This window comes from Pelodiscus sinensis, chromosome 3 (genome assembly GCF_052426305.1).
Source record: "Pelodiscus sinensis isolate ZL-2025 chromosome 3, ASM5242630v1, whole genome shotgun sequence".
Taxonomy (NCBI): domain Eukaryota; kingdom Metazoa; phylum Chordata; order Testudines; family Trionychidae; genus Pelodiscus; species Pelodiscus sinensis.
The window spans coordinates 39,133,819-39,159,353 of record NC_143054.1 but is presented as its reverse complement, the minus strand read 5'-3'; the positions used below and the strand labels follow the sequence as shown (position 1 = coordinate 39,159,353).

General features: G+C 42.7%; 1 protein-coding gene across 7 annotated transcripts in view; it reads right to left on the bottom strand.

Moving 5' to 3' along the window:
- Positions 1–25,535, bottom strand: part of ARHGEF10 (Rho guanine nucleotide exchange factor 10) — a 190,385-nt gene that overhangs the window by 136,721 nt on the left and 28,129 nt on the right. For 6 of the 7 annotated variants that reach the window (XM_075923594.2, XM_006137773.5, XM_006137774.5 and 3 more), the window contains 5 exons: positions 8,467–8,628; positions 6,442–6,729; positions 5,208–5,274; positions 4,562–4,641; positions 640–696 (listed from right to left, as the gene is read on the bottom strand). In XM_075923594.2, coding sequence (XP_075779709.1) covers positions 640–696; positions 4,562–4,641; positions 5,208–5,274; positions 6,442–6,729; positions 8,467–8,628 — 654 coding nt within the window. The remainder of the gene's footprint in view (positions 1–639; positions 697–4,561; positions 4,642–5,207; positions 5,275–6,441; positions 6,730–8,466; positions 8,629–25,535) is intronic. The other variant, XM_075923593.2, reaches the window with a different exon arrangement.

The window sequence follows — 25,535 nt, the reverse complement described above, 5'->3', positions numbered from 1 at the left end:
AGAATGCTGGCTACAAAGAGCTTATTACAGGAGTTCTTCTCCTGATTTATTATGTTACGGTTGGTCACAGAGCAGATTTAGTTTGAGATATGGCTGCTGGCTAACTTTACTGATTTCATAGCCAGTCAATCCACATAAGGGTTACTAGAGCTTAAGATATCAGAAGGCTCCACCACATTTAAACATCAGGAACTGTTTTACCTCAGCACGTGCTGTTCTACCTCAGCATGTTCAGTAAAGTTCACCCAAGAAGATCCCCACAAGCCTTGTTGTTTTGAAGACACTCTTTTATGACAGTTCTAATTTTTTAATAACAATGCCCAAGGGAAAGACTGGCTGAGGCAGAGAGCTCAGTGTTCACAATGGTCTCTTCTGGCATTAGAATCCATGAATGAAGCCATTGAACAAGATGACAGAAGAGGCCTTGGGAGACAAATTTTGACCAGAGTAGTCTCTAATTATGAATTCCTAGAACTTGATTTGTGACAGTGTTAACGGCATTCACATGCAGTTTTGGGTGTACTCTATTTAACTTAAAGACCTAAATAATCATAGATCACATTGTAGTCACAAGTGTATGTTAAAATAAAACCTGTGATTGTATTAAATCATCATCTAACTTTCTACATAAACTCAAACCTGGTTCAGTATCTGAATCTTCCTTTGGCACATCATCATAAATCACTTCCTCTGGGTCTAATAACAAAACAGAAACAGTTGAAAAAACTTTTTAGATTTTACTCATGACAACAAAGATTTGGGGGTCTTATTAGCAAGTGTCTATATAATAGCGATACACCCTATTTTCTCATAACATAGAAATAGCAACTGTCTAGGAAGGAGCATGGCGGAAAGGGATCTAGGGATCATAGTGGACCACAAGTTGAATATGAGTCAACAGTGTGACGCTGTTGCAAAAAAAGCAAATATGATTCTAGGTTGTATCAACAGGTGTGTTGTAAGCAAAACTCGTGAAGTCATTCTGCCGCTCTACTCTGCACTAGTTAGGCCTCAGCTGGAGTACTGTGTCCAGTTCTGGGCACCACATTTCAAGAAAGATGTGGAGAAATTGGAAAGGGTACAGAGAAGAGCGACAAGAATGATTAAAGGTCTAGAGAACATGACCTATAAAGCCAGGCTTCATGAACTGGGCTTGTTTAGTTTGGAAAAAAGAAGATTAAGGGGGGACATGATAGCGGTTTTCAAATATCTAAAAGGGTGTCACAAGGAGGAAGGAGAAAATTTGTTCCTCTTGGTTTCTGAGGACAGGACAAGGAGTAATGGGCTTAAAGTGCAGCAAGGGAGGTTTAGATTGGACATTAGGAAAAAATTCCTAACTGTCAGGGTGGTCAAATATTGGAATAAATTGCCAAGGGAGGTGGTAGAATCTCCCTCTCTGGAGATATTTAAGAACAGGTTAGATAGACATCTATCAGGGATGGTGTAGACGGAGCTTGGTCCTGCCTTGAGGGCAGAGGGCTGGACTTGATGACCTCTCGAGGTCCCTTCCAGTCCTATGATTCTATATCAGTATTTTGCAGGTACGCATATTCAATCATATATCATAAGGTATAATAATGTTTATTATTGATATTATTAACCACAATAGTAATTGCTTGTGTGGCCATCAGCATGTCTGGCAGGAATTTCAGTTAAGCTACAAAGTACACTCAGGGCACGTCTAGACTACATGGCTCCGTCGACGGAGTCATGTAGATTTGTTTACTTGGCAAAGGGAAATGAAGCGGCGATTTAAATAATCGCCGCTTCATTTAAATTAAAATGGCTGCCGTGCTGTGCCGATCAGCTCTTTGGTGGTACAGCGCTGTAGTCTGGATGCTTCACAGTCAACATCAAAGGCATTTGTCAACCTCCCCATTATGCCTTGTGGGATGAGGTTTACCTGGGAGGTTTGATGTCAACCACGGAGCGTCCAGACTACAGCGCTGTGCCGCCAAACAGCTGATCGGCACAGTGCGGCAGCCATTTTAATTTAAATGAAGTGGCAATTATTTAAATGGCCGCTTCATTTCCCTTTGCCAAGTAAACAAATCTACATGGCTCTGTCGATGGAGCCATGTAGTCTAGACGTGCCCCCAGTGGGCTCTCCTGTGTATCCTATGAATCCTTTCTTGTTCTCTCCAAGAACTCTCTCATTCCACATCCCTGCACCAGCCCCAACCCTGCAGCTAGGATAATAAAGTCATCAGATTTTACAAGATGAAAAAAACAGTCAATTATCCTGTCATCTAGGGAATGACAAAGGGAGAGGGCAGGAAGGACAAGGCAGCCCACACTCATCCCTCTATATTTTCTAAGCTTTTGTGTACCGTATATTCCGGCGTACAAGACGACCTCTGAAGTTAAAAAACATCCCCCAAAAATCGGGGGTCGTCTTGTACGCCGGATGCCCCGCCGCTGGAGCCCCTCCGCGGCTTTGAAAGCCTCGGGGGAAGCCGGCGGGGGGGCATCCCAGGCGCGCATGGGCTGCCCGCCCGCCGGAGCCCCTCCGCGGCTTTGAAAGCCTCGGGGGAAGCCGGCGGCTGGGCATCCCAGGCGCGCATGGGATGCCCGCCCGCCGGAGCCCCTCCGCGGCTTTGAAAGCCTCGGGGGAAGCCGGCGGGGGGGCATCCCAGGCGCGCATGGGCTCCCCCCCCCGCCGGAGCCCCTCCACGGCTTTGAAAGCCTCGGGGGAAGCCGGCGGGGGGGCATCCCAGGCGCGCATGGGCTCCCCGCCCGCCGGAGCCCCTCCGCGGCTTTGAAAGCCTCGGGGGAAGCCGGCGGCTGGGCATCCCAGGCGCGCATGAGCTGCCCGCCCGCCGGAGCCCCTCCGCGGCTTTGAAAGCCTCGGGGGAAGCCGGCGGGGGGGCATCCCAGGCGCGCATGGGCTCCCCCCCCCCGCCGGAGCCCCTCCGCGGCTTTGAAAGCCTCGGGGGAAGCCGGCGGGGGGGCATCCCAGGCGCGCATGGGCTCCCCCCCCGCCGGAGCCCCTCCGCGGCTTTGAAAGGGCGGAAGGGCGCTGGGGTATAAGATGAAACCCTATCTTTTAATTAAAAAGATAGGGGGTCGTCTTATACGCCCAGTCGCCCTATACGCCGGAAAATACGGTATTTCTTTCCTTTCTTCACTTCCTCTTGACATCACCATGCTAAAGTGTACCCCCTACCCTCCATGCCAGATGTATTCAATTCTTTGTCTCATTCAGTGCTACATCTTCCTTCTTACTTTCTTTTGTTCCAACCCCACCCTAACACACTGCAGCTAGTTCTGAAGCTGCCAGACATAACTGTGTACAGCTTGGCCACCCACAGGAACTCACAGTACTGCCTGGAATCTGACTCCATCTGAGGGGAGGGTTGGCAGGATGGATGCTCCCTGAGAATCTTCATCAACAGCAAGGTAGCAAAAGTGACAGACCTGGCATGTATGTGCTCCCCTAGTCTGCCATGAATTTCTCTGACTCACATAAAAAAAAAAAACAGGGCAAAATAAAGTCTTTCGTTAAGCAGTCTAGGCAGGATTACAGGCCCTGAAAAAAAATCAAGAAATTCTTGGTTTCCTGGGACAGAGTCATTCTGCCCCCAAATATGGACACTAACTCCATCTAGCACACACACTATTTATCAAGACTTATTTTCACAATTTTTCATCATTTTTAACCTTTCGGGAGTTTGAAACTGAAATTGGTTTCCTTGGTCAAATGTTTTCTCCTCCTTTGTGCAAGCCAATTGGATTGTTACTACACGGCTATCATGAAGTCTAACCTGCTGGGCCTCACTGTCAAGAATCCCCTGATATAACTACTTAGGACCCAGACCCTGTCTGCAAGTAATTTAGTGATCATGCTGGTAAACTAAAAAATAGGTTGAGATGATGAAGTAAATTCCCTGCACCCCTCAATTTCTCCATGAGGGACATTTCCAAACCACTGGGAACCATCTCTCTGTCCTATCTGAACTATGTAGTACAGCTCTGGCAGGAAGAATTCTTCTTTAAGCTACCCAGCCTAAGAGACAGATTCACTCAGGAAGCTAAAGCCTGTTTCCCACATTTGGGATTCATATAGCCTGTCCAGAGTTCTTCATTCCCATCCATCCCACAATGAAGCCAATTGCCATATGTGGCAAACAGACCTGGGCAGTTGTGTAATGCCAGTTTCAGTCTCAAGCAACTCAATCAAGGTACGAATACTCTCCTTTAAGGCAGGCTATGGGTTCCATGACTGCCACTGTTGAAACATAACAGGCCTGCAGCCAAAGAAGTGACTGGAGACTTAATGGAATCATCAGAGGTCAAAAGCAAATTTCCCCACTATAAATCCATCACCTGGGGCCAAAATATTCCTCCGTGGCACATGACTCCACTTACTTCAATAAGCACTTCATGTGAGCAGAATTTGGTCTTTATACTAAAAACAGAGAAGCATGTTTTAATTGTTATTATTTAGCTCTGGAACATGTTTGAAAATGCAGGAAAAGATAATGCAGATGTTCCCAGGCAAAAAGCTGTGACTGATGATGACACTGACACAGTGACACTGCTGTGGCTGATTGACACTTACTTTCCATCCATGAGGTATTTGCAGGATCAGCAACCCATTTGGCTAAAGCATCTTCTTCTTTACTGACCTGGTTATCTTCACTTGAAAAAAATCCCACAAAATAAATGCATTAAAAATAATGTGATGTTAGTTTTAAACCATGTGAATAAGTAGCTAAGTTCTACTCATCTTTTTTCTCTCATTCTGAAATTAAAAGGCACTAGAAAACTGTTGGTAGTTCAGACTTAATATGTAAGTTTTATGTTTTTGTTTTTAAGTTCCAAGTGACTTAATATGGAATTAAGATATTAACTTTAGTGCACTGTTAATTTTAAATAAATAAATAAATCATTTATTCTTCATTTTCTAAACAAATTCCTTGTGTTTTGTGCACTTTCCCTGTAAGGCAGAAAATGAAACCTCTCTCTTTCACAGATGTCAAAGAGCCACTTGTAATGGGTTTGTATGTAAAATTGCAATCAGCGCTGATGCTGGTACACAGATTTGGCACCACAAAGCAAATGAAAGCTGAAGTTGTTAAAAAAAAACAAGCAATGCTAACATTAGGCAAGAAAAAATAGAACTAAGAATATAAAAGTAACCAACACAAACTATCTCATGAATTAAGAATTTGCAGATAAATAAATGCTGTGCAACTGCCTATTACCTATTTGGGGGATCCTCAGAGCTCAAAGAATTGCAATTGCCATCTTCAGTTACTGACAGTATGCCCACTAAAAAGAGTAGAAGAAAACAGATTTACCAGAACGCTAGGAGCAAAAAAATTATTTGAATTCAAATATTAGCTTTTAACTTGATTAATAGTAGCAATAATATTAGTTATTTATTATCTGTTCTTATCAAATGTCCTTTAGCTACAGATCTCAATGTGGTTTATGAACACATTTTAACAATAATTAAGATTATTGAGTTTATTATATTCATTTTGCCAATGGGGATACTAAAGCACAGGGGCTCAGCAAGTCAGTGGCAAAGTTGTTAAATGAACTCAGAACTCATGACCAGGGATGAATAACTGTTTTTTCAGTTTGTTAGCAGTTAAAATAACCTTAAAAATTAGTTCTCAGCAAACCAAGATTGAACATTCAGAAAAATGTCAGTGAACTTGAAAATAATTAACAAGTTTGCTTTGAGTCAAAAAAATGTTTCATTCAACCCAAAATGAACGACTTTGTTTTGATTTAGGACATTTTTTCATAAACGCATGGAAGAGGTGGAGGTGATGCCCACTTATAACTTTTAGTTCAGTTTCCTGGGATGAAGTTGATCAGGTTCAGTCCTCCCCACCTCTCCCACCTGAGGTGGAGAAGAGATGCGAACTTTGGTCTCCCACTTTGCAGGTAAGTGCCTTAACCTATAAAATAATCTGTTATGGGTTTGTCTTTCTCAATCTCTTCTGGTGAAGCTATTCCACTTTGTACCAAATATCTGACAGAGAGAAAGTAAGAATGATTGTGGTGGTCAGGGCACTTACCTGGGAGTCGCAATTTCATGTCTCCACTGACTAAAGGTTGACTACCACTGGGTTAAACTAAATGACAAAAGAAACTGACTCTATAGAAAGGTTTGGGGTTTTTTTTAAACATGTTTGCTCACTGGCTTTGAAGTGGACTGATCACCCCTGAACAGTGTTTCCTTTCAGATGGCCTGTTCCCAATGATACAGAGTTCTTTATGGATTTCTTTCTCTTTAATAAACAAAAATCCTTCCCAGATGATTTAGAGGAAAATTCTGCTTTGTTGTCAGCGATGGGAGTCTCTTTTCAATTGTTAAGAGTTTCCCACAGATTTCAATGAAGAGTACAATATAAAAATTGAGAGGACTATATGGTTTGCTGAAATTAGACTGCATCACTAAAGTAAATTCAAGAGATATTGTACCTTCTTCGTCCACAGATACGCTGCGTATTATGACAGGACTAGAGTATGCCGGCAGCATCAGAGGTAAATTGGATGGTACTGCATAGCCACAAGGCACGGGAACAGAATATCCACCAGACAAGTCAGGGCTTTCACTTTCATCTTGAAGATTGGGTTCTGGTGATGAGGAAGGATCTTTTTCTTGGATTGGTGAAATATTTATGACTGAATATGGATTTACTTTTGTTGGAGCACCCTCTGCACTAGATTCTGTTTGTATTGTCTCAGTTCTGCATATGTTGTCATCTGCTTGACAAATAAAAGACACAGACATTTTCATTTATCACAACTGTTTGTGTGCAAAATTATACTGCATTAAATAGTCACTCTAGTACTTCTATATTGAAGTGGTAGAAGCCATATAAGTGACTCCGAAATTTTAAAATATTTTAAGTATTTATCCTCACAACACCCTGGTGAGTTGTGACCAGGCTATTATCCCCAATTTATAGATATGAACTGACACATTGGGGATGGGGGAGGATGTCCCTTGTGACTTTTAGCTCACTGGTTAAGGTACTCACCTGGGATGTAAGAGACTCCTGGTTCAAATTCTCCCTCCATCTTATGAGGAAAATAGATCTGAATAGATTTCTGTCACCTCTCATATGAGTGCCCTAGCCATGGGATAGTTTGATGCAGAGCTCCCTCAGCTTCTTCTCTTGAAGTTGTTCCACTCTTCATAAATAATGAAAGAGTGACTGGAGCAGGGAGAATGGGATCCTGATTCGTCCACCTCTTAGGTGAATGATTCTAAGGGGTGGGTGGGGTGAGCAAAAGGGCCTCCACAGGCCAGATCCCGCACATGGAGGCCCTGCCGCTCCCCTGTCCCCAGGCCAATTAGGGCCTGGAGACTGGGGGAAAGGGCACAAAGTCTCCTCCGCCCTGCCAGGAGCGCGCAGCACTTAGAAGCACTGCACACTCCTGGCAGGGTGGAAGGAGACTTCATGCACTTCCCCACCCGCAAGCCGTGACTGGCCTGCAGTGGAGGGAGCATGTGAAGTTTCCTCCCACTGCTAGAGGCATGGGTGCCTAGGGGGAACTGGAGTGAGGGGGGGCAAAGACTTCGCATGCTCTTCCACCCCAAACCAATCATGGTCTGTGGGTGGGGAAGCAGGAAAGTATATTGGTCCCGCCCCTTCCTGTGCAGCCCCAAGCCATTTAAAAAATTTCTGAAGTGGCTCCAGGCAAAATATTATTGCCCACCCCTGCTCTATAGCCTGGGGGGGTTAGATCATACCTATATATGGATGGTCATGGGGGAATGCACTTAACAGAGGTCCACAGATCCTAACAGTCAATGAAAGAAGGCTTGTTTTCACATATGGGACAAAAGCACGCTCTAGTTATTTTTAAGGACACATCCACTCAGTGCCACCAAACACGTTACCCAAGCTAAGTGAAACCCCCCTTCTACTACAGTTTCATCTTCACAGCCCAGGTCATCAGATCTGGGCCCGTGGGGTTCATGCTACTTCTCCAAAAATAGCCATGTAAACAGCATTTTGAAGTTGTGGTTTTCACTGGAACTCTGGCTCTGAAGATACCCCACTCTCCAGCCTTCAGAGAACTGCAACACACTGTCTGCACAGCCATTGTTAAAGTGCAAATATAAGCCCCACTGGGAGACTCACTTCCATGGATGCACCCACGAGGCTTCCCGAGGGACATCCAGAGATAATCATTATCACTAAGAGAACATAAAGGCTCTATCGGCACAGTAGATGCCTGCACAACATAGGGATGAGAAGACCAATGTCTGGTTTAGGTGCAGCAGGGAATAAGAATTCAGTTAGGGATAATAACTACCCATTCTCATTGTTAAGTCCACAGGTAAGTAAGGAATTTGGGGTAAATTAAATCATTTTCACAGTGCATCTATGGAAATATGTTTTGACTTACAGCATGAAAAATGTCTGATGAATATGGAGCTTGATCTTTACTTGAGAAATAGTGCCATAGCCTATTGGCCACAGAAAGGCTTACCTGTGCAGTTAGTGTCTTCATGTTCTACATGAATCCCAGAGTCCGAAGCAGGTAGCGCAAGTGCTTGTCTGTCTGCTTCTGGTATTTCATCACCGCTATCAAAATCAAATAGTTCTCCTTCTTCCTCCTCTTCATCATTGCCTTTTGATTCATTTTCTAGAACTGAGCAGAGAGGAACCATTTTTTTATTAATGAGATGAATAAGCGTTCACTGTTTTGAATGAGGGCTACACAATGAGATCCTAGAATTTTAGGCTCTCTAGAACAACACAGTGCTCAGTAATATATTTCTAAGACTATAACAGTCTTAGTAATTTTAAAATGCATACCATAATATCTATATAATACAGCATGTCTCTATTTTTAATTGAGACCATCTTAAACAGAACTTCAACAGAACTTCAGTTTATGAATAAACTTCAACAGCTTCCTTTGAAATCTTTAGAAAAGTTCCAATCTGAAATCTACACTTTTAACCCCTCTTTCCCTTTCCTTATTGATTCCTAGACCCCAATGCCAGAAAGGGATTATTGTGATAATTTAAGCTGGCCTCCTGCATAACACAGACAATGGAACTCTCCCAAAATAATTCATAGAGCACAGCTTGCAGAAAACACCTAATATAATTTTAAAAATTATTAGCGATGGAAAAATCCACCATGACCCTCAGTAAATTCTCCCAATGATTAATTCCTCAAAACCACTTAAAATGTATGCCTTACTTCCAATCTAAATTTGTCTAGTTTCTACATTGTGTTATATCTTTCTCTTCTAGAATAAAATAGCCCATTATTAAATATTTGTATCCCCAAAAGTGAAAACTAGGTCAGATTACAAAGGATGAACATAAACAAATAACACAAATATATAGGAACAAAATGAGAAAGGTCAACGCATAAAACAAGCTTAAACTAGCTAGAGACATAAATGGCAAAAAGAAAACAGTCTACAAATACATTAGAAGAGTAAGGACAAGGTAGGCTCATTGCTAAATGAAGAGGGGGAAAAATAACTGAAAAATGTAGAAATGGGAGAGGTGCTTAACAAGGCCAATTGTTAAGAGGAACAAGAGCTGCTAAGAGAACAGGAGCTGCTCCCGTGTCCGGAGGTTGGGGAGCACTATGGGAGCAAGAGCAGCTTGACTGGGGAAGGGAGAGATACAGGGCAGGGATTATACAGAAGGGGAGGGGGAGTTACAACGGCAGCTCACCTACCCCATAGGGCAGGAAGTGAGGAAGGCAGAGGTGACTGGTGGTAGCACACTTGGGGGCACTAGCTCCTATGCCCCTGAAAAAATGTCTAAAGTTGCTAAATAGGGTACCCCACATGCTCCCTGCCTCCGTGGGTGCTCCTCCCTCTGTAAGCACCAGTTGCCCTGGGGGCAGGGGAGGGCTGCCCCACTCAGCAGTCAGAAGGGAATTCTTTCTGTGAATTTTTTTTTACTGTTGTAGATATCTGCAAACTCTGGTCTGTTACAGACTAGTAACAATTAATTTGCATATTCGTTATTTTCATATATTTATGATCAATATGCAAATATGCTAATGCAATGTTACCAGTCCACCAAAAGTTTGTGAATGGGTTTGCCAGACTGCAGCACAAAAAGGGTTGGGAACCACTGGCATAGAGAGTACACTTATAAAGTTTGCAGAGGATACCAAGCTGGGTGGGGTTGCAAGTGCTTTGGAGAACAGGATTATAATTCATAATGATCTGGACACACTGGAAAAATGGTCTGAGGTAAACAGAATGAAATTCAACTAAGACAAATGCAAAGTACTCTACTGAGGAAGGAACAATCAGTTGCACAAATACAAAATGGGAAATGGCTACGTAGGCAAAAGGACTGCAGAAAGGAATCTGGGTGTCACGTTCAAGCTCACTATGAGTCAACGGTGCAACACTGCTACCTTCTTTTTTTCCCCTAGGTATACAGATTTGCATTTAACCATATTAAAACACATATTGTTTATTGTATCCATTTTACCAAGTGATCCAGATCTCTCAGGATCAGTCACCTATTCTCTTCATTATTTACACTTCCCCAATTTTGTGTCATCTACAAACTTTATCAGTGATGATCTTATATTTTTAAGGACATTGGTAAAATGCTAAATAGCATGCAGAGACTCCATTCAAAACACATTCATCAATAATGATTCCCTATTTACATTTCTAATCCATTTAATGTGTACCATGTTATTTTTAGATATGCCCACTCAAACTTTGGTTTCTCTGCTCAGACTTCCAATACCATTTAGTACCCATGTGATAGCAGAAACTCTCTTCAGGGACCATCAAATACCTATCAGACAGTACTGAGTAATGCTCTGTGCCAACTTGATCTGGCTTTGAGTGAGTGACCTAGGATGAAATGCTCTCTATTCTGTTAGCAAGCCCACAGGAGAACAGCACCTAACTTTAAAACTCATGACCTTTGTAAAAGTAACAGCTAAATCAATTACATTACTCCTCTTGTGACCCACCAAACTGGAAGAGCTCCTTGAGTCTCCCCAGGAAAACCTGAGAGGAGAGATGCAGAAGGATGTGTTCCCCCCACATAGACCCTTCAACCTTTTTGGCAGAGACTGGTCTCAAAAGTTTTATAGGGTAGGAACTGGGATCCAGCTGCTGGTTGTGTCACTATTCTTGTGTGACCACATCATCATGGACACCGCATTACAATTTAAATCTGCCACAGTAAAGCCCCTACTCTTCAAGGAACTGAGGCAATGGCAGCTCCTGCTCCTACTAGAGCCATAGTACCAGGACAATGGTGGGCATAGCGGAAGCAGAATGAAGACGCCTGCTAAAGCAGTGGTATCTTTTCCAACAATTTCTCTTTTCTAGGGGTCACCAGGACATAAAAGGGTAGAGGCACACCTTACCCTTTCCACTCTGTGCCTGCCATAAAACCCTAGCCCAACTGCCAGAAACCACCATGAAATGGATAGAATTACTAGTGGACTCGTCTGCCCTATTCCCACAAACCCTCTCCCTTCTCCCAGAGGCTTTTCCACAGGAGGTTTCATTCCATAACATATTTTAAAGGACATAGTTTTCAATAGCATATTAAGTGTTCAAGAGAAGTAAAATTCACTATTTTTTCTTCAGGTAATACAAGGTAAAAGCAAACTGCTGTAGGGCTTATTAAATCTTCCAAGTTTTGATGATTTTATCAGTATCTTCACCAGCTAGGACATGCTCAGTATCCTTATAATAAAACCCCCCCACAGTTCACAGCGCTTAACTGTTTAGATTGTCATGGTTAAAAGCATTCTTGCAAGACCTTCAGTTTCTTCAGGCTGACAGAGCATGTTTTATTACTATATAACAATAACAAGACCTTTCATACAGTCCTTCTCCAGGGGAGTTATCTTTTTTTAAAAGGAACAGAGATGTTTTAGGAGCTTGCTTACGTATTTTGTGGTTGAGACAACAGGACACATAATTTCACGCCATTTTATTCATGTGCTTTATATATTTGTATTTGTGCACAACAGGATTTTTTCCTCTCAAATTTATAAAATTCTATGATGCTGATTGAGCATCTAACTGCAGACAACAGAAAGGCTTCTGCTGACCTCAGTGAGCTTTAGATTAGGCCTAGGTGACCAGTTTTGAGTTACCAGATGGGAGGAGGATCATGGCCTTCAGTTTTTTCAGATTCTTTACTTGCTGTGAGAAAGCTCAACTCTCAACTCTTGTGCAAAGTCTGAGTATTCTTGTTTGGTGTGTGTATGAAGTTGGTATGTAAGTGGATAAGTGCAGCTGATAATATACATAGCTGCCTGTGCTGCTGATATCCATCAAACTTCTTACCAAGCTATGCATGTAACAGCAGGTCCTGATGATCTTACTCTGATTCTTGTATAGCTTGCATCTTGTGTAGCCATTTATATCTGAATAAAGTGGTGTAAACCACTAGCAGAAGTGTGAGTGAATCAGGCCCATAAAGTGAAATTTAGGGCCCTGGAATAACATGTTTGTTGTGACCCTCCCTTCCTATTTCGTTATTTACACAGACATTATGCATGTTTTGAAAGAGCCTGCGCTCAAGGCCATGGTATCACTGGGCCACCTTGCCATCCTACAGATGAGAATTCTGATTTGGTATAAATGGTTACAAAACGGACCCAGACAGTGGAAAATGTGGCCTAATGGAAAGGAAAAGAGAAGTAGAAAAAAAAAAAAGACAGAAAACAGATTTAAGACTAGATTTATTCATCAGGAAACAAAAGGTCTATTCCATCACACCAGCTTTACACTGTTGTAGTTTGGATGTGAATGTAGCCCAGACAAGAAAGGCCACCTCCATAAAATGTATCTCAGACATTGTAAAGTGGAAGGAGCAAAAGGGTGAATAGCTGATCAGTCAATGCAAGGTATGAAAGCAAGATTATGATCCAGAGAAGAATTTTCAAACGAGCCTCAGTAAGCAAAAAGTACAAGTCTCATTGATTTTCAACAGGACTTGTGCTTCTCACTTTCTGAAGCACTTCTGAAAAGTCCAGTTTTTTTAATCCACACACTGTTTTTTATAAAATATTAAATTTCCCCTCAAGTAGGGATGTTAAAATTAGGTTAATTAATTAATCAAATAGTTGATGGAATTTCCATTGACTATTCAATTAGTCGATAAGGGCGCTTCCACTTTGAAATGTAGCGAGAGCCACCCAGCTGTTGCTACATTTCAAAGGCGGAAGTGCTGCACCGCGCTCCGCCTTTGAAATGTACAAGAGCGCCAACAGGGACTCTTGTGCATTTCAAAGTTGGAATGCCACCGATGCGCCCCTGCCCCCTCCCACAGAGCTGGAGCTGGGGGAAACTGGCTTTTAAGGCAGCTCCCACCAGCACCCTCTCCGTTTCCCCCTCTCCTCTTGCTGCCTCTTTCTGATAGAGGCAGCAAGGGCAGGGCGGGGGAAGCTACTAGTTGACTAGTGCTTATCAGAAAGTCAACTAGTCGATTAGTCACTTACATTCCTACCCTCAATGCATTATTGAAATGACCTCTGCACAGAACTTGAAGAGCTCAGTCAGCAGAAGCGCTCCCACGCACACCAGTCTAGTGATTAAAGGAAGAGGGGAATAAAGAAAGAGAACACTTTGTATCATATTACACATATTTTACCAACGAATCTGTAGACTAGAGATTCCCCTTCAGGACATTTTAGTCTTTTGGCACTGCCATGTTCCTTCCTTTCCTCTGTACAAACATGAATAGCTTTAAACCTTAACATTTAATGATCCCCTGAATCTAATAGTTAAAATGTTATTCCTTTAAGTCTTAAGCTTGAGGGCACATTGTTTCACTTGAAACATAAAAACCCATATTATAAACACAACATATAAACCCATAATTATATTTATACAGAAACTACATCTAAACTTTATTTGGTTTTAAAAATAAGTATTCTTTTAATCAAATTGAAACCATTATAACTATTTAAGAAAAAAATATTTCTGGTTGTGTGCTTTTCAGCCAAGCAAAGGGCATTCCCTAGCAATTGTCAAACAGACTAAGGACCAACTTCTGTGGTGAGGGAGAGAAACTTAGGAGTTCATAGAGACCTGAAGAAGAGCTCTGTGTAAGCCTGAAAGCTGGTCACTCACACCAATAGAAGTTGGTCCAATAAAGAGATATAACTTCACCCACTTTGCATTTCTAATATCTTGGGACTAACATGGCTATAACAATGTGTATGCCAGAAAGACAGCAAGAGAACCTTTTAGCTTATACAGGTTTCAACCATTTCAAGGGAGTTACCCAGCAGCTCTCAAATCTTGTTGGTCCCCTTCTGATAACAAAATTACTAAACACAGGCAGGGGAAGGGGGAGTTGAGGGAGAAGAAAGAACTGAAGCATGAGCTGATGCGTGCCTGCCCTGATAACCTCATTAAAACAGGGTTGTGACTCAGTTTGAGAACTGCTGGTTTATGCAGTGCAGAGGAAAAGAGTCATAGTTAATGTGCTGGACTGGGACTCAGGAGATCCAAGTTTATTTTTAGGCTAAGCTACAAACTTCTGGTTTGACCTTGAGCAAGTCACTTAAATTCATTTTGTCACTGTTCTTCATCTGCACAATGAAAGTGGTAGTACTTCCTGTGGGTCTCTTTTCTGCATGTCATAAGCTCCTTGGAGCACAACAGGGTCCTTGTCTTGGCGAAGGCCTCTAGATGCTACGGCATAAGACACATAACAGCAACAGTAAAAGGAAAAGACGACTCAGGCCCAGGCTATTCCATCATGTACTTATCCTTTCCTTTTGTTACATTCAGTAACAAGACCCAAAATTAGTTCTCAATCTTTAGCAAATCAATTTTTCAAACTTCAAATATGGATTTCTGTTTATTAAGCAGGAAGAATTTGCTCAAGTAGATCCTGCCCATTTAATTATTTTATACTTTTATTAGGGGAATTGTGTTGCTTACACTTGCTTAGACACTCAAGCAATGTAGAAAGCCAACATACCGGTTTATAAATAGATCAGTTAGGCCATGCCTACACTAGGAAACTATTCTGAAATAACTAAATTCGACTTCATAGCGTACAATTTTAAACAAATTGAAATAGCATGTCCCCTCTATGAGGAAGCCTAAAAATTAATCTGGTACAGGCTCCATTAGTACGGATGTGCTACCTCGACTTACAGCCCTAAGAAGCACTGAGGACTAATTAGTTTGAATCTCTGGGGAGTAGTTATTTTCAAAATAACGGCACTGGAGCGTCCACACTACCACTATTTTGAAATAACTATTTCAAAATTGGTGTTAGTCCTCGAGAAAAGCGGGATTTCTAAATAAGCAACCCACTATTTTGAAATAATGGGCTTAGGAGTGTAGGCACCCTGCTTATAAATTCAACCTTTTCAAGGGGGATTACTTCGAAATAAAGCCCTTATTTAGACTAGGGCTTAGAAAGAAACCCAAGCAAGCCCTGGATCTGAATCGTTTCAAAGGTAAAGCAAGTTCAGATACAATATGTAGCCTGCATGAAAGCTCACGCTAACTCTCCAGCCACAAGACACTCCCACGCTTCAGACTAGTTCATCTTAAAGTCCAGACTTTGCACCTGAAGCCTATTTCTTTTTAATGCAGCCTATAGAAGGGACACCATCATGTTAAAGAAAGTGGTAATTTGAAATAAAGGGAAATTACCCCCACGCCCTGTTTCACAGTGGAAGATTTACAACCAAGGGTTGTACTGCAGCTGCTTTCTCTAAGGATTTCCAGCTAAAGAAACAAAGCTTATGGCCAAATAAATGTGTTAGTCTTTAAGATGCCACAGAGGACCCCTCAATGTTTTGGCTGAAACAGACTAACTTGGCTATCCCTCTGAAATTTGTTAAAGCTGAGGATCCAAAGCACCCTTCCACTGGAGGAATGAACTGACTCGGAAAAAACTCTCAGCTACCCTGGTCTCGCCTATCATGCCAGAAGTGCCCATTTTGTGTGCTGCAATAATTCCCTACAGACATATGAACAGGCATATAATTTATTTCTGCCACTAGGATGTACTGCAAGGGTTTATGAAGGCAGACACCAGATTAAATTTTGAATCAAATCTGACCAGACAGTACTGTCTCTTTCAAACTCAGTGCATTTCAGAAAGCCTTAGCTCCTGAGAGCATGTGATGAGGTAAGACATTCAGCATTCTGTTAAAGAAAGTAGCTTTCTAGCTTTTGTGGTTTCAGAAAAGATCTAGAAAATGTGGCTCCAGCAGCTAAATAACCACAAGGCAAATAAAGACCCAAAATGTTTTTTTTTAATGTAATGATTCTTAAGCCAATTTCATGATGATCTAGAACCTCATTCATAATTTTGGAATGCACAGTGTTGTTAATATGGCATCAATATAAAATGTCTTAAGTGACAAACATCACCTTAGATTATAAATCGGTTTGGAACAAACCTAATGTTATGTATACCTCATTCATTTTTCTCATCTTGAACAAAAACAGATTAATAATTTACATTTCAGCTATCACCATCCTACAGTTAAAAAACACAGCCAGGGAGTATTTATTTCTTTAAAAACTATTTCCATTTGTAGTTTGAACATATTTTGAACACATTTCTATTTGTGTGATACAGAAACTTGTTTTGTTTCCAAACATGTTCCGAAATTGAGCTTTGTCTCTTTGGCTATGTCTAGACTGCAAGCCTCTTTCGAAAGAGGCTCTTTCGAAAGAGAGCGTCTAGACTGCACGTTGAACTTTCGAAAAAGCGGCTTGCTTTTTCGAAAGAAAGCATCCAGTGAGTCTGGATGCTCTCTTTCGAAGAAGCCCTATTTACATTGAAGAACGCCTTCTTTCGAAAGAGGAACTTTCGAAAGAAGGCGTTCTTCCTCGTGAAATGAGGTTTACCGCCATCGAAAGAAAAGCCGCGTTCTTTCGATTTAATTTCGAAAGAACGCAGCTTGAGTCTGGACGCAGGGGAAGTTTTTTCAGAAAAAGGCTACTTTTCCCGAAAAAACCCCTGAGTCTGGACACAGCCTTTGCATGTTAGATTTATGTATGAATGTATAATTTACAGGATAAATTAATATAATTGATAACATGACACACAAAATAATTATGGACAGTTTTGTGCAATATATTATTTAATGAAGTTACTTAGAACAGGCCTCAGGGAAAAAAACAGAGAATGTTTATACAGACTAGGTTGTGAGTAGCTAAACTTAACATGCACTGTAACGGTCTCTTTCTGGCTGTGCTGCCACTTACAAAGTTGTGCATTCAGTTATTCTGAATTTCCTTAAACTACATATAAGAAATATAAAAATAATAAAGAATGTAAAGTAAATACAGATTCTTTTTTGGGGGGAGGAAGGGGCAGGAAGACAGAAAAAGTACAGGGAGAACAGGTGGTAATGTTTTTACAGGAGATTTTTATGATGGTTATTTTATAAGACTTCAAAATGACTCGTCACTATGAAGTTTGTGCACCTTGCTGTCCTATTCAAACACACGATCTTATTATTGTCACCCTTGTCCTTCCTCCACATTTCCCTTCTACTGCTCCTTATCTTTAATTATTATAGCTTAAATAAAAAGAATCAGATAAGCTTTTCAAGTCCCTCTGTGGTTGTACAGCACTTATTACAATGAGGCCCAATTCCCACTGAGTATTTTGTGTTCTATAGTAGAAATTTGCACCTACTTAGATATAAACCAGGGCTGGGCAATATACGGCTTGGGGGCCAGATCCAGCCCACGAAGCCGCCAGATCCAGTCCATGGACCACCCTGCTGGGACCCTGAGGCACACAGCTGTTGTGGGTTTAAAGCACAGTCGGCCACTCTCTGTTCGGGGGGGGAGCTTCATGTGATCTCTGCCCCTAGTACAATCCTCAGCTCCTATTGGCCAGAAACAACTGGCCAACAGGAGCTGAGAGATTGGCCTGGGGGATGAGGTCAGCACAAGCCTCTTCCTCCTCCTGGAGCTGAGAGCCACGTGGAAGGAACAGCCTGCAGCCCTAAGCGATCTGGGGCTGCAGCAGACAGGAAACTCAGCCTGCCTTGGGGTGCTGCAGAGCTGCTGGCTTAGGTAAGCATCTCCTAGCCAGAGCCTGCCTGTGGCACCCCAGCCAATCTTACACCCCAACTCCCTCCCCGAGGTCACCATCCAAACCCTCTGCACCCCCCTGCTCCAGGTCACAACACCCTCCCAGGTCCTGTATCACCTCCTAATACCCCCCTCCCGCAGACCAGAATCCTCTCCTGCACTCAAAGACCCTCTCAGACCCAGCACCCAATCCAGGTCACAGCCCTCTCCTTCACCCAAACCCTCTCTCAGGCCTCACATCGTGGCCTGCACCCCAGTTCCTTACCCCATACACACTTCTGCACCCAACCTCCCCCACAGAAAAGTGCAGCCCCTGACCACTTTCCAAAATCTTGGAGTGGCTCTCCACCAGAAATTATTGCCCACCCCGATATAAACAAACTGTAATCCAGTCAGTGAGACTACACTGTCAACAATGAATGACACGCTGTAGATTGCCTAGTACATAATGAGAATGATAGTGAACAAAATGGTGGTATAGTGATAACCATCATGTATGGATGGATCAGAAAATAGATGCAAATGGATTACTAAGACAAAGAAGCATAATTTGGACCTATTTGGCATGTAGTGGCAGCACAAAATGAATAATTGTATTTAGTCTTCTTACAAACCCAACTCCCACAGAAAAAAAAAGTTTTTTTTTTAAAAAAAGGAAAGGAAAAATTCATCCATGTGGGGTGGGATAGGCAGTTTTACTTGCACTGCTTTTCTACTGCTGAATCTAGCTTAGAGATGGCCATGTTCTTCATGTTTTCTTCCTCAAAAACCTTTTGGATTGGTCAAATATTTGAAATGCTATTGTCAACAAGTTTCCTGCAAATCAAGTTCTTTAAATATTTTCATGATTTACTTATAAATACCTAAGAACAACCAAAAGTTGAATAACCAACTACTGTACATTAATATGTCCCCTGGACAGGTATGCATTCAGCCACCATAAAAGCTGTCAAAAATTGTGATTATTCTCCAATTCACCAAGCTGAAACAAAGGAAACCAGCAGGAATCATGATATTACTTAGCCATGGGACTATGCAAGAGATGACTTAACTGGTACAGCCCTGTGCTGATACAAAATTTGTATCCTCGTCCACAAAAATGAGCCACAATATCCGCATCCAGGATGTGGACACCCATAGATATAAAGCGGCTATCTGCAAATGTGCTCAGTTCCAGACACAAACATTTGTATATACATCCATAGCCACAAAAATATGAGCAGGAGACACCTGCATCCACATCTGCAGATGTGAATACCCATGGATATAAAGTGCATTTGAAGAGCTCTAATTAGCCCTCTTCTAAGAGTGGGCAGTGAAAGTGTTTACTGACTTACTGGCTTCTTAAATAGGGTTGACAGATGGTTTCAACAAAAATACCGAACAGCTTCCCCCTTCCTGCCCCTCTCCCCAGCAAAAAAAAAAAAAAAAAAAAAAAACACACACACACACACACACACACACACACACACACACACACACACAGGAGAAATTCTATTGAGGGGAGGGAAGGGGGGGGGGAAGAGACAAAAAAAAGGACCCCAACAGTTAAGCAAAAATATAATATAAAAATAAAATATGATAAAATAAACAGCATTAAATTAGGAAGAGGAGAGATTGAGCACTAAGACCCAGGTGAGGCATTGCTTCCCCTTGCTCCGGTCTTGAGGTTTTTTGCCACCGGCCAACTTTTTCTTTTAGTCGAGCCACAAGGGAGCCTCCCTGCGGAACCATGTAAGCAGAGGGGCTGGGGCCGGGGCCGGGGGGGTGGGGGGGAGTCCGGGGCCTGGGCCCAGTTGTCAAGTGTGTTTAGGGTTGCCAAGTGTCCAGTATTTTCACCTCCTGGCAGGAATAAAAACCCAGAAAATACCGGACATTTCAAGTATCTGGTATTTTCCTAATTTTTTACCAGACAGGAGGCGAAAATACCGGACACCTGGCAACCCTATTCTCGAAATCAGCTTAGTTCTTAAATGTGTGTGTGTGTGAGAGAGAGAGAGAGAGAGAGAGAGAGAGGAGGTGCTTTTTATGTAAATGTGGACCACAAGAGAGAGAATGTACTCCTCATGGTCCCCCAAGTAAGCAGGAAATCAGCCCCAGCCTTACCCCAGCCAGCCTAAGCATGGGGGAGGAAGGCTTGGGGAGCACACCACAGCTGCCTTCTCCTGGCTAGCTGGAGCTTGCTTACTTGGGGGACCTTGGGGAAAAGTTTTCACACGCTTTGCTTCCCCTCCCCCCATGTATGGGCCTGTGTCTGCAGTGGTAGAGAGGGGCATAAAAAAATGGTACTGGCCCAAATCAAGTAGCTTTGGTCAAAGATAGCTCTCAGCTACATAGGAAGTAGTTTCACTCAAGTAATAGAGTAGAATTTTGACCAACGTTGCCTCTCTCCATCCCCTTCTCTGTGTGTGGAAATAGAGTACAGGAGTGGGGGGAGGGACACCCTGATATCAGCGCCTCCCCCCCTTCTTACCCTCACGCCCTGCAGAGCAAACAAGAGGCTCCTCGAAGGGCAGCTTCAAGGCAGAGAGCAGAAGCAGCATGACACTGGGTGGAGGGGCAACTGAACTGCCAGCATTTGATAGCTTCTTTGCCAAATCAGTCAGAATCACCTGTCAGAGGCTCCAAGATCTACCAGTAGATCCTGATCTACCAGTTGGTGACAACTAACTTAGGGTATGTCTACACTACCCTTCTAGTTCGAACTAGGAGGGTAATGTAGGCATACCGCACTTGCAAATGAAGCCCGGGATTTGAATTTCCCGGGCTTCATTTGCATAAGCGGGGAGCCGCCATTTTTAAAACCCCGCTGGTTCGAACCCCATGCAGCGCGGCTACACGGGGCTCGAACTAGGTAGTTCGAACTAGGATTCCTATTCCGAACTACCGGTACACCTCGTAGTTTAAACTGGGTTTAAACTGCAACAAGGGAGGTTTAGGTTGGACATTAGAAAAAAGTTCCTAACTGTCAGGGTAGTCAAACACTGGAATAAATTGCCCAGGGAGGTTGTGGAATCTCCATCTGTGGAGATATTTAAGAGTAGGTTAGATCTCTATGAGGGATCATCTAGACAGTATTTGGTCCTGCCATGAGGGCAGGGGACTGGACTCGATGACCTCTCGGAGTCCCTTCCAGTCCTAGTATTCTATGATTCTATGATCCTGAAGGGTCTGTCTGCTCATCATGGCTGGGAAAGCTGGTCAGGAGGAGAGACACTGGAGGGGAGCTTCTCAGGATCAGTGGAAGGAAAAAGAGAGAGCTACATGTGCACCTTCTCTTTATATAGTGTCTGAATGGTTCCTGTGACTCATTCACCTTGTCATCAGGGAGCATGCCCAGACTTCCCTTTATCCAGCAGAGAGCATGCCCATACTGTGATGACTCATTGCCATGTGGTCCATTTTTCCAAGCCTTCTTCAAACACACTCACACTCTCTCTCCATTCACTCAGGCTGTGTCCAGACTCAGGGGTTTTTTCAAAAAAAGTAGCCTTTTTTCGAAAAAACTTCACCTGCGTCTAGACTACAGCTGCGTTCTTTCAAAATTAAATCGAAAGAACGCGGCTTTTCTTTCGACAGCGGTAAACCTCATTTCACGAGGAAGAATGCCTTTTTTCAAAAGTGCTCTTTCGAAAAAAGGCGTTCTTGAATGCCAACAGGGCTTTTTAGAAAGAGAGGTTCCAGACTCACTCACTGCTTTCTTTCGAAAAAGCGGCTTGCTTTTTCGAAAGTTCCGCTTGCAGTCTAGACGCTCTTTTTCAAAAGAGGCTTTTTCGAAGTATCTTTCGAAAAAGCCTCTTTCGAAAGAGGCTTGCAGTCTAGACATAGCCTCAGGGGAGAATGCATCTTAGGGAAAGTTACAAGCAAGGTGGCTGCATGTTACAAAGATTACAAAGTTGCAGTTTACAGTAAATTTGAGAGTTACACAGATTACAAGGATCATAAATTGCAGTTTAAAATCTTAGACCTCACAGTTTGGTGTAGCTTTAGAAAATCCATGTATATAAATCTAGTGAGCTCAGGCAGAAGCTTTTTTATGCAACTCAGCCCATGTTCTATTTTTTCAAAAAACTGATTTGTGCCCTTTGCTACTTTCCCAGGAGCAGCACCAGGGCTGACAGCACCAGACAGATTTAAACCTGGAACCTCTGAAGCAGAGTATATGCACCTCTACCCTCTGAGCTAAAAGCCAGCTGGCTCCCAGCCCATGCTGTAGACGTCTCTTGGTCCTAACTGTTGCTGTGGTCCAGGTACCAATTGCATTGCTCAGTAACCACACTAGGGCTGTGTCTAGACTACATGCCTCTGTCGGCAGAGGCATGTAGATTAGACAGATCAGCAAAGGCAAATGAAGCCGCGATTTAAATGATCGCGGCTTCATTTACATTTACATCCATATCCCCCAACACCATCAACTCCTGTGTTTTGAATAATTTTGTCTTATTTTTAAAAAGCCTCATCCACATATTCTTCCTGGTTAGGTGATCTAGAACAGATACCTACCATGACATCATAAGATCATACATACTGGGTCAGATCAAAGGTCTATCTAATTCCCACATCCTATCTTCCAACAGTGGCCAGTTACAGGTACCCCAAAGGATAATCAAGTGATCCAGCCTATGCCGCCTATTCCCAACTTCTGATAAACAGAAGTTAGGGACTCCAGTCATGTGCATCCTGGTAAATAATCATTGATGGACCTATCCTCCATGAATTTATCCAGTTCTTTTTTAAACACTCTTATTGTCTTGACTGTCACAATACCCTCTGGCAAAGAGTTTCACAAGTTGGCTGTGCTTTGTGTGAAAAAAATACTTCCTTCTGTTTGTTTTAAACTTGCTTCCTGTGACGGGGTGTACCAGCCCTGCACTGGATCTGAAGCACTCAACCGGGGCTATCTGGCTGAGAGAGCCCCACCCCCATTCCTCTGCTGGGCATGTTCGAGCTGGAGGACCAGTATAAGGGCCAGTGGAGCAGCTCAGTCAAGGCTGACCAACACAGAGGAAAGAGCTGCTGCAGGAGCTCTGGAAGAAGAGTGGCAGACAGATGGAGCCATGAAAGTCAGCCAGAGGAAAATGGCGGGAGAAGCCCTGAGACCAGAGAGGAAGCCAACACCAGGGAGGCTGGTAGGAAGTAGCCCAGGGCAGGGAGGAATACCCCAAGAGCTCAGTGTGTTGCAGGCAAATTTCTCACTAAAAGAGTGGGATAAACTCACCACTGATAGGGCCCTGGAGTGGGACCTGGTGGAGAGGGAGGGCCCAGGTCCCCATACACCACCCCATTAACTCTGAAAGGGGCCTTGGGGGGGCACTACTGCTGTGACTATGGACTCTGGCCACTAGGCATTACTGCCCTATGAACCAGGGGTTGCTATTGACTGGGGCCATCAGACATTACTGCCTTGTGAACAGGGAGGTTGCTACAGATGTTGGCCTCTACACTGACTGGCCTCTTGTATGGGAGAAAGGAAAGTAAGAGGTCTGGGGACACTATGATACTCATGGGACAAACTCGCACTGAGGGGCCTGAAAGGCTTAAAGCTCTGCCCCAGAGGGGGCTGGGCATAGAGACCCCATGATACTGCCCATTAAATTTCATTTGGTAATGCCTAGATGTTGTGTTATGGGAAGGAGTAAACAGCACTTCCTTCTCTACACCAGTCATTAAATAGACCTCAATCATATCCCCCCTTAATTGTCTCTTTTCCAAGCTAAAATATCCCAGTCTTATCAATCTCTCCTCATATGGAAGCCATTCAAGATGTGGATGTATAGTAGATTTATACAGAGGCAATATGATATTTTCTTCTCTGATTATCGATCCCTTTCCTAATGATTTCCAACATTGTTGGCTTTTTTGACTGCTGCTGCACATTGAGTGAACATTTTCAGAAAACTATCCAAATGACTCCAAGATCTTTCTTGATTGATAACAGGTAATTTAGAGCCCATCATTTCGTATAGTTGGGATTATATTTTCCAATGTGCATTACATTGCCTTTATCAACGTAACATTAAATTTAATTATCAACATTAAATTGCATCTACCAGATGCCTACTCACTCAGTTTTAAGACACTTTTATAACTCTGCTTGGGACTTAATTTACATATGACACAAAACTACTCAAAATAGTTATGCCACCTTACAATTAGTAATGCTACAGTTTCACATTTGACTTCCTTCAAAACATTTGGGTGAATACTATCTGGTCCTCATGACTTAAGTGTTTAATTTGTCAGTCACTCTTGGTTTTTTTTTACCCTTTTATACTTACCCAGAGATTTTCAACACTTATCTCAACCTCAGAACAAGCAGAAATATACTAGCAGAAATACCCAGCGTTGCCTGGGGAAAATATAGTAAAAGGTGTGATGAATGAACTACATCAATGACATTAACATAGCATATTTCATTGGAAATACTTTTCTCTTATATATTACTTTAAGAAATTAACATAGCTAGTGATGTGCTTACAAAACGCATTTACATTTAACTCATTTCTTGATAACAAAAGGTGTGGTGAATGAACTACGTAAATTATGTTAACCTAACATATTTTATTGGAAATACTTTTTCTTTTATCACAGGGAAAGGATGTGGTAGTTGCGGTTTGTGACACGTATAACAGAAGAGTCCAGCAAATACCTATGATCAGGCGCTACTAAAAGCTAATTAGTGGCCCAACTGGGGCTCTGGGGGACCCAATTTCAATATATAACCAATCCAGTTATTTAAGGTAGGAAATCAGTAGTGTCCGTTCAAAATTTGGTGTTTCTAGCTCTTACTGTTTAAGAGATCTTTCAGGACAAACAAACAAACTTTCAGAAATATTTATAAGTTAGTACAAACTATACTCTTTTTTCCCTGCCTGTCCTTCCAGAACATACTGTATGCATCTATACCAATTCTCCAGTCATGTGAATTACCCCCCCCCCCAAGTTTCTGTGATACCAATTATGTTGTAACTGTGATACTCGCTAGTATTTCTACTTCCTCATGTCGATTCCCCATTCTTCTTGCATGAGTATACAGACATCTAAGTTGCTTATTAAATTTCCTCTTTATACACCTCATCTTTGTCCATGATGTGGGCTGCCCATGCTCCTCCCAGATTCCAGTCCTACACCCAGATAAGTATGTTTTGGACTTACCTGTGGACTTTTGTCTCCTTGCCTAGTCAAACCCAATTTAAAGCCCGCCTCACTTTAGCCAGTCTGCATCAGAAGACGCTCTTCCTCTTACTTCACAAGTGGACCGCATCAATGCTCAGCAGTCCCTCACAGAACAGGGTGTCATGGTGAAGCCCTGAAATCTTCCTGGCAAAAGCATCCACACAGTGATGTATTTAACTCCAGGATGTTTCTGTATCTGCCTGGGATCCTATCCTTGATGGGAAGGATTAATGAGAATACCTCCTGCATCTTCACCACCTTCATCCTCACTCCCAGAGCCCTGTCATCACTTCTGATCTGTTCAGGGTCATGATTGTATCATTAGT